Raw genomic sequence first — 13,160 nt, 5'->3', positions numbered from 1 at the left:
ATGGTTTATTCCAGCATCATCTTTAATAACTTTCCAAAAGCGGGGGTACTGGCAGAAGACATCTATTATCATGTATATGTAGCTGATATGAAATATGTCCTTTAATCCTAGACACACCCCTAAACTGCACATACTCAAGCTCTCAGACACTTCATATCAGCACTGACTCACTAGCCTTCAGGGTGTGTGTTGGCTCACCCAGGCCTAGGTCTTATGTTCTACAAACTGGGAGCCATTCCCCACCAAACTCAGGCACCAGGAGGTAGTCAGTCAGCATCTAAAACTCAATAAGAGTTCTGAGATCCTAGAACTTTGTGGCTGAGGAGAGACATATGTCTGAAATATTATATTTGGGGCCTGACAACTCCTCCTTCTTACATTAATAAAATGTTGCCTGTGCTCGTGCAACAGGACAGATGACTGTGCCTGACTTAGGTGGCCTTCTTCAGTCCACCAGAGTTCATCAATCATCAAATCACAAATTCCATCATGTGTGCTCTGTCTTAGGTTGCCTGGAGGGAAGAAGGCTTTACTTATCGCTGCCAAAACCAGCCTCTGTAACACAGAATGTTGGGCAGGGGATGGAACATAGTCAGATGCCAGGAGCCTCCAAGCCAAGTTTTCAATGGGAGCTCACCAGCAAGCTTGACAATGCCAGACAGCATTAGTGCTTTCACGGCTGCAGCAATCTCCTGCAAAAGGTGGTGATGAACCACGTTAAAATGGCCTTTTGACCTGGGGTGGGAATGTCTCGAGTGCTTCTGGCTATACCAAAGTCTAAATCTGCCTTTCTAATCACATTACACCAAAACACTTATAAGCTACCAATCACATTCCTGTGAGAATAGCTCTGAAGGCTTATATCCATAAACATTTGCACAGCATGGCAAAGGTTACAAACATGTCCAATTCCGGTATGAGTAGGAACAAGAAACATGCAGATTGGGTGGGTTGCAATTCTCAGCATTACAGTTCAATCAAAGGACAATGACATGTTCTCACGATGGGTGGAGAGTGAACAACTCCCACAATTCTAGACTTCTTCCTTTTTCCCTGTCTAAAGGACAATGCTCTGCTACATGTAAAAACCCGAAATCAAGTTTGAAGTATCACAGTCCTTGGATATTAACAGTAAAACTTTTTGTCTATGTCCTAGTCAAACACTGAGGAGGGGCTTTTGCTGCCCATCCAGTTTGTAATATCGGTTCTATTGTCCTAAATGAAATCCTTTTCCCAATTGGAAAAACTGGCAAAACAAGTTCTGTGTCTCAAGGTATGGCAAAGTCATCCAGTTCTTTGTGGGCTCCAGCTCCTGGATGAAAACTCATGGGTCTGGCAAGTCGATGTAGCAGGTTTGTTGAAAAACTGGAATTCTCAAACCGACTGTTTTCTTTCTTCTTCAGACTGTAGATTCGATGACATCAAGGGTCAGGAACACTGTCTCAGTGTGTCTCACTCAAGCTGGCTTGGGCAGGGCCTCCTCAGTTTTCAGGTCTTGTTTTCCTCTGCTCCATGCATTTCACCAAACGTTCTGACAGTTTTGTTCTCTTCCTGTGAGAAAACACAAATGTTCCCTCCACCACAAACTAGGACAGGATCAGGTCTTTTGCACTGTCTCCATTTGACCTGAGCGAAAGTGGCTGGAGTTCCATCATGACAGAATCTGTCTACAGCAGATTGCCCCACATTTAAAATGTAGCATCCACATTTAAACAATTTGAAATGAAGAGTGCATGATTTAATGCATCGTGTGGAGACTGGTGACATTACACCCTGCCTTTTTATCTTTTGAAGCTGAGTTTTCAAGGAGCTATGAGCATGCACCACAATTCCTTGTCCTTGGGGGAATATAAGGAATGCCTGTTTTGTGATCAGTTTCTATTGAGTACAAAATTGTTGAAATGCTTTACTAGTATATCCAGATCCATTGTCTGTTTTTATCACTTTTGGAACTCCCAGGTAAGCAAACATTTTAAGCAGTGACTCATCACATGCTAAATGGCTTCTCAAGTTTGCTCCATGGCTGTCAAGAAGCCTGAATTCGTATCAACTGCCACGTGCACATATTTTAACTTGCCAAATTCTGCAACAGGAGTAACACCCATTTGCCACAAATGATTAGAAAGTAGGCTTCGAGGATTTACTCCAAAGAGTCTCACGTCCCAACAGGGCTAACAAAGCCTGAATACCACTGCATAGGCTGCACACACCTGGGCACAAAGGGCTTGGCACATTTCTGGACAGATTGATCATCTGCACACAGCTTTTTGAGTGAAAGGTCAGCTGATTGGGACAAGGAAAACCTTGTGCTTCCATGGGTCTCTGTACCTCACAAGGTGGGCTCTGCCTGCAACTCTATTGTGAATCATCCATGCTGTATGTATTTATTCATTATTCATATATGTATTTTTGTGCTGTTCATTCTAAAACCCAGGGCCACAGGAATGCCAGACAAGAACAAGCTAATAACTCACAACCAAACTCAAGATCAATGATGCAGAGAGTTAAGTAGAAATTAAGATATGGCTACTGTTGGAGCCAGGTAGAAGGCACAGAAGATGGTACCCCACAGCCTAAGTGCCAGCAGTACACCATGGTGACTATGAAGAATCTGACATGATGAGGCAGATGTGAGTTTTAGACAATTGAGCTGAGGAAGCAGCACTGTCAACTGTGTTCTTCCTCTCAAGGGAGATGGTACCTGTGGGAAGATGGAGGAATGACAGGACAGAAATGTAATGCATGCTCACGGAAATATCCCTGAGACAATTCTAGCTGCTTTCCCAAAGCTAAGTGCTTCCAGGGATGTTTGCACATAGGTTGGCAAAGAACAAGGATGGGTCAGGCTGGGAGAGAACTGAGGTCTGGATGACCTGGGATTCTCAGAATGAGGTGGGTGAGGCCTCTGTCACCTCACAATAGAACCCTGCCCTAGTAATGCCTGGGTCTTACCTGAGGACAAGCCAGAGTCCAGAAGGAGGGCTTGAACCACAGCAAGTGCATGTGACTGGGTAAGTTTGAGCTGTTTTCTCGGATGGACACTACCTGATATTAATCATGTGAGTGACTCACTCAGTTTAAGGCACTTCTTTATTGAAATCTTAAATGGGGACAATGAAACATATTTGAAATGACCCAGCCTGAGGAGAGCTCATCCTAAGAAGAACTAGAAACAGCAGAAGTCAGAAGTCTCATAGCACTGGGGGTGGCCCTTCAAGACCACATGTAGAGAAACCCCTCCACTCACAGAGAGAGAGGCCTTTGGATGAAGCCACATAAGTGGATCTGCACCAGGACTCCAGCCTCTGACCTAGGTGATAAGGACTGAGGGTTCCTGTTTGTGTGCCCACATTAGACAATCACACGTAGGTAGTTCAGGGAGTGTGGGCAAAGTATCCCTGGCACTGATATCTGTTCTTCCCTGATAATTCTGGTCCCTGGTGGTAACGATGTTTTCATTAATACTAAGATAGACATAGACAGCTGCCATAATTTGGGAACAGAATCCAATGTCCCTGTCACAGGAAGCACAATGGCAGTATTCTCCCTTCTAATTCTGTGTTTATACACCTTTACACTTGGATGTGTTTTGAGGAAGCTTTAGGCTCTGTGCAGGGAGAAATATACACAGGTTTCCTGGGAGGAGGGCATAATTTAACCTCACTGTGCTATACTGGAAGGCAGGGATGATAAAGGATATGAGCCACAATGTGGTTCTTTAACAGGACCTGTGCTATAGCTGTAAAAAAGCTGCAGTAAGTATCTGTAAGATGTGTGACAGAGAACTAGTATAACAAGGACTCAGGAAGACAACACCCACAACTCACTGGAGAATGAGGCCATGGGATGTCCACACCCAGCCTGTATCACCTGAGAAGACTTCAGTCTCCAGGCTGGTGCAGAATAAACTCTGCTAGTAGGCCCAAGCCAACCATCAGCTAAGGCAGCCCACAGTGTCAGGACAGGTAGGGAGTGTATCAAATTCATTACTGCAGGGGTATGAAGGGACTTTGCTTCTAGACAGCACAATCCTTATCTTTTATAACTATGTGTTGGGCCCAGCATGGCTGAAGTCAGGGACACAATAAGAAACAGAACTACAGCCATCTCCCTAACCTATCCATATTTACATTTAAATTATATGTAAAATTTAATGAAGAGAGGCCTCTTAAGAGAGTGTCAACTCAGTGCACAGTCAACCACTTAAGGCTTGGGCCTACAGAATGTTAATGATAATTACTGGCACCACCCACCTGTTTGTGACATCCCCACAGGGAGCACATGCTTCACAGGTAGGGGTGCTTCTCTAGACATGCACCTTCCTGGAAATCATCTTTACATTGGGCTCATAGGCCCTTCCCAGAATGGCCACAAACACTAATGCCATACTCGATCCATCTTATTTTCAAACTTAAGCTTTTACTTGTGAGACCTGTGTTAATATATTTGTGGTTGAATCTGGGTGTATGTCTGAGTGGATTTTGTCAAATTTTGTCAACTAACCTCCACCTGTGTTTGTGAGAAAAGGTGACAGTTGCTGAGACAGAGCCAGCACCTGCCTTGGAATTCCAGTTTCCAAATGACAACAGGAAGAAGCTCTGCTGTTATGCAGCTCTCCAGAGTGACATTCTCAGAAGTCATTGACTGTTTCAAGGCAGGACCAGGTAAGGGAATTTCATGACATCCTGCTTTCTGGGCAATACACTTGCAAGCTATGTTTAATAGTGGTAATGGGAGAGGTTGCACCCAAACATTTTCCATCGGCTGGATACCCAAAATACTGCAGATGGCACACTTAAAATCTCTTGAAAAGAGAAACTTATTAATAAACTGAGCAGCAGATATGAGACACCAAGAGGTGAACTGTGCACATTAGGGTAGAGTATGACCTTTCCCTACTGAACATGCTGGTCCCAGGGGTGAAGTTCCCTGGAGGAGAAAGACTGGATGTGAGCTTGTTCCCAAGAATGATCTTAAGAGAAGCCTTCAGGGACTTCCCCTAAATACCAGCCCAAAAGACATCTGTGCCCATGGACAGCCTTTGAGTTTCATAGACAGAGTGAGGCCTGGCCTCTGTGACCTCACATGAGGGGTCACTGTCATAGTTCAGGGTGTGACCCAGTTCAGAGGGCAGCAGAGTCCAGTATAGTGGACCAGGTTTTAGCACAGGAGAAGGTGGGCAGAGATGTATTTCAGGTAAGTGATTGCAGAAAATTCTGTAGGTGAAGAAGTGATCTCAAACCAGTGTACTTGGCAGGGGGCTCTCTGGAAAGGGGTGACAAAGGCAGATTCGGTGTCTGAGGGGTGTTTAATTGACATGGCAGATATGACCATGAGATGGGTTACAAAAACAAGGATCAGAGAAATACCCTAGCAGAACATGGCCATGTATGACATTCAGAGAGAGGATGCCATCCCCACACAGCAAAGAGATCTTTTGATGATCTATAGAGACATGTATGCCTTAGCAAGGCATCCTATAGATGATGGGAGGACTAACCTCTGCTGTTTCATCTAACTGTGATATTCCATCAAGCGTTCAGACCACAGAAAGGAAATATACCATGGTGTTTGGTGGGACTCTCCTATGAGTATCTCACAACCTAGAAGCAACAGACGTTCCACATGAGCTCACAAGTACCTATCCACCATAGACAGTCAGCTGTGCAACAGGAAGGACTTACCCAAACAGCTTTCTCTCCTACCTATATCATCTTTGTATAATGTATAATTATTTCATGTGAACTGTGGGCTACTTGTGTCTGTGTCTGTGCATGTTTCCCCGAGGACAGGTCAATAATGTTCTGAGAACATTTAAGATGCTAGTGTTTTCCACTATCAAAGTCCCCCTGGCTTTTCTTTTAATTTTTCAGAAATGCTGAAGATAGACCAAGATTTAGTCAAAGATTTGGGCAAGCATCAGCTGGAAAGGATCGACTACTTCCACCCTAATGATAAACAGGTACCCTGACCCTGAAAAAGGCTGGACCCCAAATCAGAAGATACCGGAAACCAAGGAATTCCCTTACCTAAAGAAGCCAAGGCCCATTAGAGAGGAAACATGGGCCTGGGATAATCAAATGAGGGAGGCCAGGGCCAAACCAAGAAAATGAGTGTGCCCACACCAATCCTGACCCTGAAACAGCCCGGGCCCAAAGCAAGAAGAGACAAGGGCCTGGGCTAACCCCTGACCCTAAAGAAGCCTGAGCACAATTATCCAGAGAATTTGGCCTGGGCCAATCAAAGGAAAAGGCCTGGGCCAGACCAAGAAAATGAGTGTGCCCAGGCCAATCCTGACTCTGAAATAGCCCGGGCCCAAAGCAAGAAGAGATGTGGGCCTGGGCTAACCCCTGACCCTTAAGAAGCCTGAGCACAATTATCCAGAGAATTTGGCCTGGGCAGTCAAAAAAAGAGGCCTGGGCCAGACCAAGAAAATGAGTGTGCCCAGGCCAATCCTGACCCTGAAATGGCCCAGGCCCAAAGCAAGAAGAGATGTGGACCTGGGCTAACCCCTGGCCCTAAAGGGGCCTGACCACAATTATACAGAGAATTATGCCTGTGCCAATCAAAGGAAAAGGCCTGGGCCAGACCAAGAAAATGAGTGTGCCCAGGCCAATCCTGACCCTGAAAAAGCCCGGGCCCAAAGCAAGAAGAGATGTGGGCCTGGGCTAACCCCTGACCCTAAAGGAGCCTGAGCACAATTATCCGGAGAATTTGTCCTTGGCCAATCAAGAGAAAGTGGCCTGGGCCAGACCAAGAAAATGAGTGTGCCCAGGACAATCCTGATCCTAACAATGACGAAATTTTGGCAGAAAAACTAATGTAATATCAGCACAGATTAATCCCCTCCCAAAGAAGCCTGAACCCACTGCCAATCTAAAGTTAAACAACACCGTGGTTGTACTTTGTACCATGAGGTTCTCTGAACAAGGCCTTAATTTCAGTTCTTATTTTACACCTAACCAAGACATCAGTGCACACTTGTCACGTATAGCCTTGGACTAACCCTCTATGCTTCCTATAATGATTGATATAAGTGACATTCTGAGTACCAGATGTGTGGCTCTCACACACACTTCATTCAACCCAACATCTTCAACACGCTAAAAAGGATGACAACATTGCCATAAAGTGCCAAGGACTCACCTAAATAATCCAGTAACATGGATGCACCTTATCAAAAAGGGTGTTACAATGCACCCTGCACCTTATCTTGACTGACTTTTTTTAAAGAAAATTTCTCATACTCTAGCCATTGACTGCTCACCAAGAATCTTGGGCAAATCCAGAACTTGATCTGATTAACTGAAATCTGGATGCATTATCCCCTCCAAGAAGGGGAACTTGATAATGACTTGATTATTGATACAGGTTCAAGGCCATAAGCAGACCTGAAAGGAAACCCAGCACCTCCTTTAACCCTAAGTAGACTGGACTAATATTACATGGTGTGTGGACCATACCCACTAGTCAATCCAGGACAAGATCCCACCACAAAGGAGGGTGTCTTTAAAGGGACAATATATCACCTTAATGACCTAAGGAAAAGGACATACCTATGACGCCAACCTGGTCCTGGGTCAGGTATTGTCTCACTTCAAATATTTTTGGACAAACCATAGCTTCATTTGTGACCCAGATCAAACCTCACCTTAATGACCAAAGGAAATTGACATACCCATGACGAAAACCTGGTCTGAGGCCAGGCATTTTCTCACGTCAATTTATTTTGTTGGACAAATAGCCTCATTTGTGACCCAATCCATGCTATTGCACTTAGAACTTTGGACTCAACCACAACCATTCTTGCACTGATGATTGACATCACATCATAGACCATGAACTGTCATCAATGCTAATCTAGATTCTTCTTTGTGGTACCACTGTAGTTTGTGAGATGTACCTGCTATTACAACACATCCAACAAACAATCTCACAGCAGATGGATTAAGACCTCATTGCTCTCTAGTAATCTGAGCCTCACATAAACATCAAATAATAACACAGCTTGGGATCAAGGGTGTGTGGGCCGCACCCAGCAAATCCTCTGTGCCCAGGTCTTCCTGTATGAGGACTTTCAGAGAGCAAGGATAAAAAGCTGACTTGAAGTCTGACCTAGGCCACACCTACTGCTCCAAGAAGGTTGAACACACATTAACACCATGAGTGAGGTGTCTGAAGAATGGCATACTCTGAGTACCTTCTACTACCTGGGTCTAGCTTAAATGTTAGGGTATGTGGGCCGTACCCTCTCTCCATAGGACCCAGTGATACACTCACAGCAAGGGAGCAAGGACTATGCAATGACCTTTAATGGAACAAGGAACCACTCTCCTTAATATCAAGAAGAATTAGATAGCACAGGGTCTTATTGTGATTCACCTGAAACCTGACCCCCACCATTCCATCCATCAAAAATCTTGGATTCCTAAACAAGGGTTCTGAAGCTGATGACTGAAGGACAATCAAAATCAGTGTGGGCTGGGGGCTAACTTAACACCAAGAAGCCTGAGTCAAGTTTAACTTTGACAGTTGTAGTCCTCATTCTCTCTTCATCACACCCAGGAGATTTGTTATCTTGGAGGACCCAGGAGCAGAAGCTATGGCTGTCAGGATATCTGGGCCACAGGAGAGAAACAATCTGGGCAGACACTGGCATGATGGGTGTGTGGGCCGCACCCAGGAGTCATTGTGTGCCCAACTGCTACCTGGTCTTCAAGAGATCCAGGACAAGATGGTCTCATGTGTGTTAACACCAACAATTCAGAGGAAACTGGAACCACCACAAGGACCAGCATAAGCTTCAAGACTCTGCTCCAAACCCTCATATTCTGAGTTACCTAGCAACTCTGTTGACCTTCAGCTAAACTTGGCCACTCCGTTGACGTTGACCTTCAATTTGATATGATTAAAAACATCAAGTAACTTAACAATGTGATGACCCTGGAGTACAGACACAATTTTAATGTGGATGTCTAGTAGAAAACACTGAAATCCACACTCTGGTGGAAACTAGACGTAGATTCTTATGTTTTCATAGTGTCACCAGAGCCTACCTAGAAGAAGCAAGACTTATACCCTGATTTCTATAGATCTCTACCTTTATCTTATGTACCTAACACAGTGTCATCTTACAATATTCTTTGTCAACTATTTCCTGCCCTACCATTATGTATATAGTCTTCAATAAATATAAGGTTTCATTGTGTCCTAGCGTTTCAATTGCTGTGAAGAGACACCATGACCATGGCAAATCTTATAAATGAAAACATTTATTGGGGTGACTTGCTTACAGGTTCAGAGGTTCAGACCATTACCATCATGGCAGGGAACATGGCAGCATGCAGGCAGACATGGTGCTGGAGGAGTTGCTGAGAGCCCTGTATCTTTCCTGCAACCGGAAGTCCACTGATACTGGGTGGGATCCTGAGCATAGAAAACCTTAAAGTCCACCTCCACAGTGACACACTTCTTCCAACAAGGCCATACCCACTCCAGCAAAGCCACTCCTCCTAATAACACTCGCTATGAAATTTGGGGACTGATAGCATTTAAACTACCACAATCTTCCTCCATGGCTTATCCATAAACCTGTATTTTGACTGTTCCCTCTATTTTTGACTGATGTTTTTCAATCTTTGAATTGAACTTGAGAACAGGCTGTGATGTAGATAGATACCTAGCACATCTCTTTCTCCCCTGTTGTCTCCAAGTGTATGGCATGTATTTGTATGCTCAGACCTCAAGATGATCAGCCCACCTCTGACCACGGTTTGTATATTTACCTTTTGTTGGAATCTCCCAAGGAAATCTAAGCCAAGGGTCGTAGTAGCCAGAACCCTCACCCAGTCATAAAATCACAGAGAAAACAATTTCTATATTGGAAGTACAGCTGCCAATCTCTTCTAGTACCCAAATCAGATTCGCACCAATTTTTAGAAATTTTAGGATATGTGGGAGGAACAATTTAGTGCAGATCATAGGGCACAAGGCATCTGGAAAGTGTTTTCCAGCAGTGTCCACATGAAGATGAATGGACAGCCAGTGAGATTCCATGCATGGAGTCTAAACACAGGTACAGATCCATATTATAGAGATGTGCCATGGGAACTTGAGCCACTGGTGTGTGTGCTTGGGGTACCTGAGAACTGGAAGAAAATTTTATTACAGCCTGTAGACTTCAGAGTTTCTGACTGATCCTTTCTTCTTCAGAGAGTAATGGTGGAACCTGGATAACACACAGAGAGATAATGTCCTCAGGTTCATCGTGTATTCCAAAGGGACAATTGCTGTGGGTTTTATCTCACCCTATCACTCTATAGACAACGTCTAAAAATGGTTTACGGAGCCAAGACGGTGACACACAACTGTAATCCCAGCACTCAGACGACCAAGGCTGGAGGATATATTTGGGTTGTTTTCCAGAGTTCTATTGCCCTAAACCTTTTTCAAAAAATGCTCTGTCATTTGACTCATAAAGGTTTCTCCAAACCTCTGATTTTTTTATAGCTCTTGGGCATTTACTAAAGCAATTATTGAATCTAAAATTATTCACCAAGAGCATTTTCAAAGTATTTAATTTCTAAAGCATGCTGTACATATTAATATTTTTAAATAAAAAGATGACTATCAAAACATATTTTCCAGATAATACAAATGCATAAAAATTGAAAACTCCTATTTAAAAAATGAGCATGCCTTCTTATACTAGGAATTTTTACTGTTTCTTTTTCTCTACTCCTTTCTTCTCCCTCCCCCACCCATAGTAAAAAAAATTGAGCCTAGGGACTTGCCCCAACTCCTACCCCCTTTCCCTTGGTTGTCCATTTAATACCCCACAGAATTTAACTGGTCATAATGGGTTTTTATATTTGAAAGTCTGCTTACCTTACTACACAATTTTACAATAAATTATAACATTAAATATCATTTTCTGTGATCTTGTGTCTTTAAGTGTGAAATTTTCCTCATTTTAGTTAATACACAATTGATCAAAAAGACAAAATTTATGAGAACATTTGTAAAATAATTTGGAATTGTACCTCAATGGCTTCAATACACCACACAAAGACACACACACACACAAACACTCAGAGAGAGAGAGACGAGAGAGAGACAGAGACAGAGACAGAGAGAGACAGAGAGGACACAGAGATGAGAGAGACAATGTTAAACTGTTCTAGAATGAGACAAAGTTTGGCATTAATGCTATTCCTGTGTTTTCCTCTTGGTCTGACCATTGCTGACACTGAGCAATTTTTCCACATAAGTAAATCCACAGGAATGGGAACAGTCTTGCTATGGTGATGCCAGTTAGTTATTTGCACCTCTTTAAGTTAAGATAAAATGCCCTAGACAGTATGGAGGTCTATCATTAATTTGTAATGTTTCATTAGTGGATACAACTGACTTCCTTCCTTTTTGTTGAAAACAAGATGGTGGAAACTGCTTGGCTTGCAGGAGATGGATTCATTAGGTAGCCATAAGAGCCTGTCTGTCATTATCTGGGATGTATACAAAAACCAATATCAAATGAATATAATATTACCCCTGAGTTGGAAAGCATTCTGCCTTACCTAATCAGTCTAAAATATTTGAGAAATTGAAATATTGTATTTTAATAGTTACTGTGAAACTGTCTAGAAAATGTGCTGGTTGGTTTCTGTTATCAATTTGATTCAACTAAGAGTACCTTAGGAAGAGGCACGCTGAACTGAAGAACCGCCTTGATCAGATTGGCTGGTGGGAGTATCTGTGGGAATCCTCTATGTGTCTATGCATGCATGGGGGCCAAGCCCACTTTGGGGCAACATCCCTAGGCAGGTGAGCCTTGTCTGTATAAGAAAGCCAGCAGAACAGAAGTCAGAGAGCAAGCCAGCAATCAAGGTGCCTCCACGGTCTCTGCTACAGCTCTTGCTTCCAGGTTCCTGACTTGAGTTACCTCAGTGATGGACTATTTTCTGGAGGAGGAAGTCAAATAACCTTTCCCTCCCCAAGTTACTGTTGCTCTTGGTGCTCACCAAACAACAGAAAGTAAGCTAGTTCAGAAAACTTTCTAACTGGAAAGATGTCCATTCCTAGAGGAAGAAAAATGGTACACTGATTCATATAATGCAATTATATATGTGTATAATATAAACATGTATATATACATATATTAGAGTTATAATGTATAGGTATCTTGTATTATCTAAACTCCTATTCCTTCTGATATTTTAAAAGGCAGTTTTAGATACTGTAATAATTTCATCACATAATACCAAAAAAGTGGGAAACTCATCCTTTATCATTATCAATTAAAAGCTCAGAACACACTTTGTATTACTAAATTTGCCCATATCTAGAATGAAACACCGAACAAATAGCAACTTAAGGAAGGAAGGGTTTACATTGCAGGGGAGGGGAGTGCTTCCTTGTAGGGGAAGGTATAACAATATTAACATACTGTAGCTGGTCACATTACATATGCATTCAGGAAACTGGAATTCAGCGGACTTCCCCAATTTCTCCTCATTTTATTCATTTGTTTTTATGGCCCATGGATTGGTGGTGTTCATGTTTAAGATGGAGGCTCCTCCTCTCTTGAACTCTAGAAACACCCTCATAGACATGACAGAGGCATGTCTTCTAGGCAATTCTAAGTGCAGTCAAGTGGACAATGAAAACTGACAGGCGTATACTTCATACAGTCAAACATTCAGGGCACACAATAACCCAACAGTCTCACATAAGTAGTGTATGACCTTTCCTCTAGGGATTTAGAGCTGTTTCTCTCTTTTAATGATGTCTAGATGTCATTGAGGATCACTGCCTGGGTCCTTCAGTGTCTTGGAATTACAAAATGATGTCACCTCAATTTTACCTAACGTCTGTGGGTGACAGACTTGGGATAGTCCTACAAAAAAGAAAGCTTCTGCCCTTGGGAGCTCTTTCAATACATATATCCCCAAATATGTTACTTTGACATCAGGATTATTTTAAGCTGAAGACACTAAACAAACAGGAAGTGCAAGAAGATCACTCTGATACTTGTTGCTTCTAAAGGCCCCAAATGAAATTCCCTTTTGTAAGAGTCTCCACCCACCTATTTCTTACCAGAAGGACAATGACATTCTTGTCATGAAAGTAGCTGAGACTGAGGGAAAACTATACAAACACTT

At 43.0% G+C, this 13,160-nt stretch overlaps 1 protein-coding gene across 9 annotated transcripts in view; it reads right to left on the bottom strand.

The window, feature by feature from the left end:
• The window catches only part of LOC106023121 (H-2 class I histocompatibility antigen, Q10 alpha chain-like), a 71,109-nt gene that overhangs the window by 39,107 nt on the left and 18,842 nt on the right, over window positions 1-13,160 (bottom strand). For 4 of the 9 annotated variants that reach the window (XR_005871279.1, XM_040732127.1, XM_040732125.1 and 1 more), the window contains one exon: window positions 9,255-10,228. The exons of the other annotated variants lie outside the window; for them this stretch is intronic. Coding sequence is in view for 3 of the 4 variants with exons in the window: in XM_040732127.1 (XP_040588061.1) it covers window positions 10,209-10,228 (20 nt within the window). In the remaining variant the exon portion in view is untranslated. Of the gene's footprint in view, window positions 1-9,254; window positions 10,229-13,160 lie in introns of those variants that run through there. 9 annotated transcript variants of the gene reach the window in all.

This window comes from Mesocricetus auratus, unplaced genomic scaffold, assembly GCF_017639785.1.
Source record: "Mesocricetus auratus isolate SY011 unplaced genomic scaffold, BCM_Maur_2.0 Super-Scaffold_100027, whole genome shotgun sequence".
NCBI classification, from domain to species: Eukaryota; Metazoa; Chordata; class Mammalia; order Rodentia; family Cricetidae; genus Mesocricetus; species Mesocricetus auratus.
The sequence above is the reverse complement of the archived record's forward strand: the minus strand, read 5'-3'. Positions and strand labels throughout refer to the sequence as shown.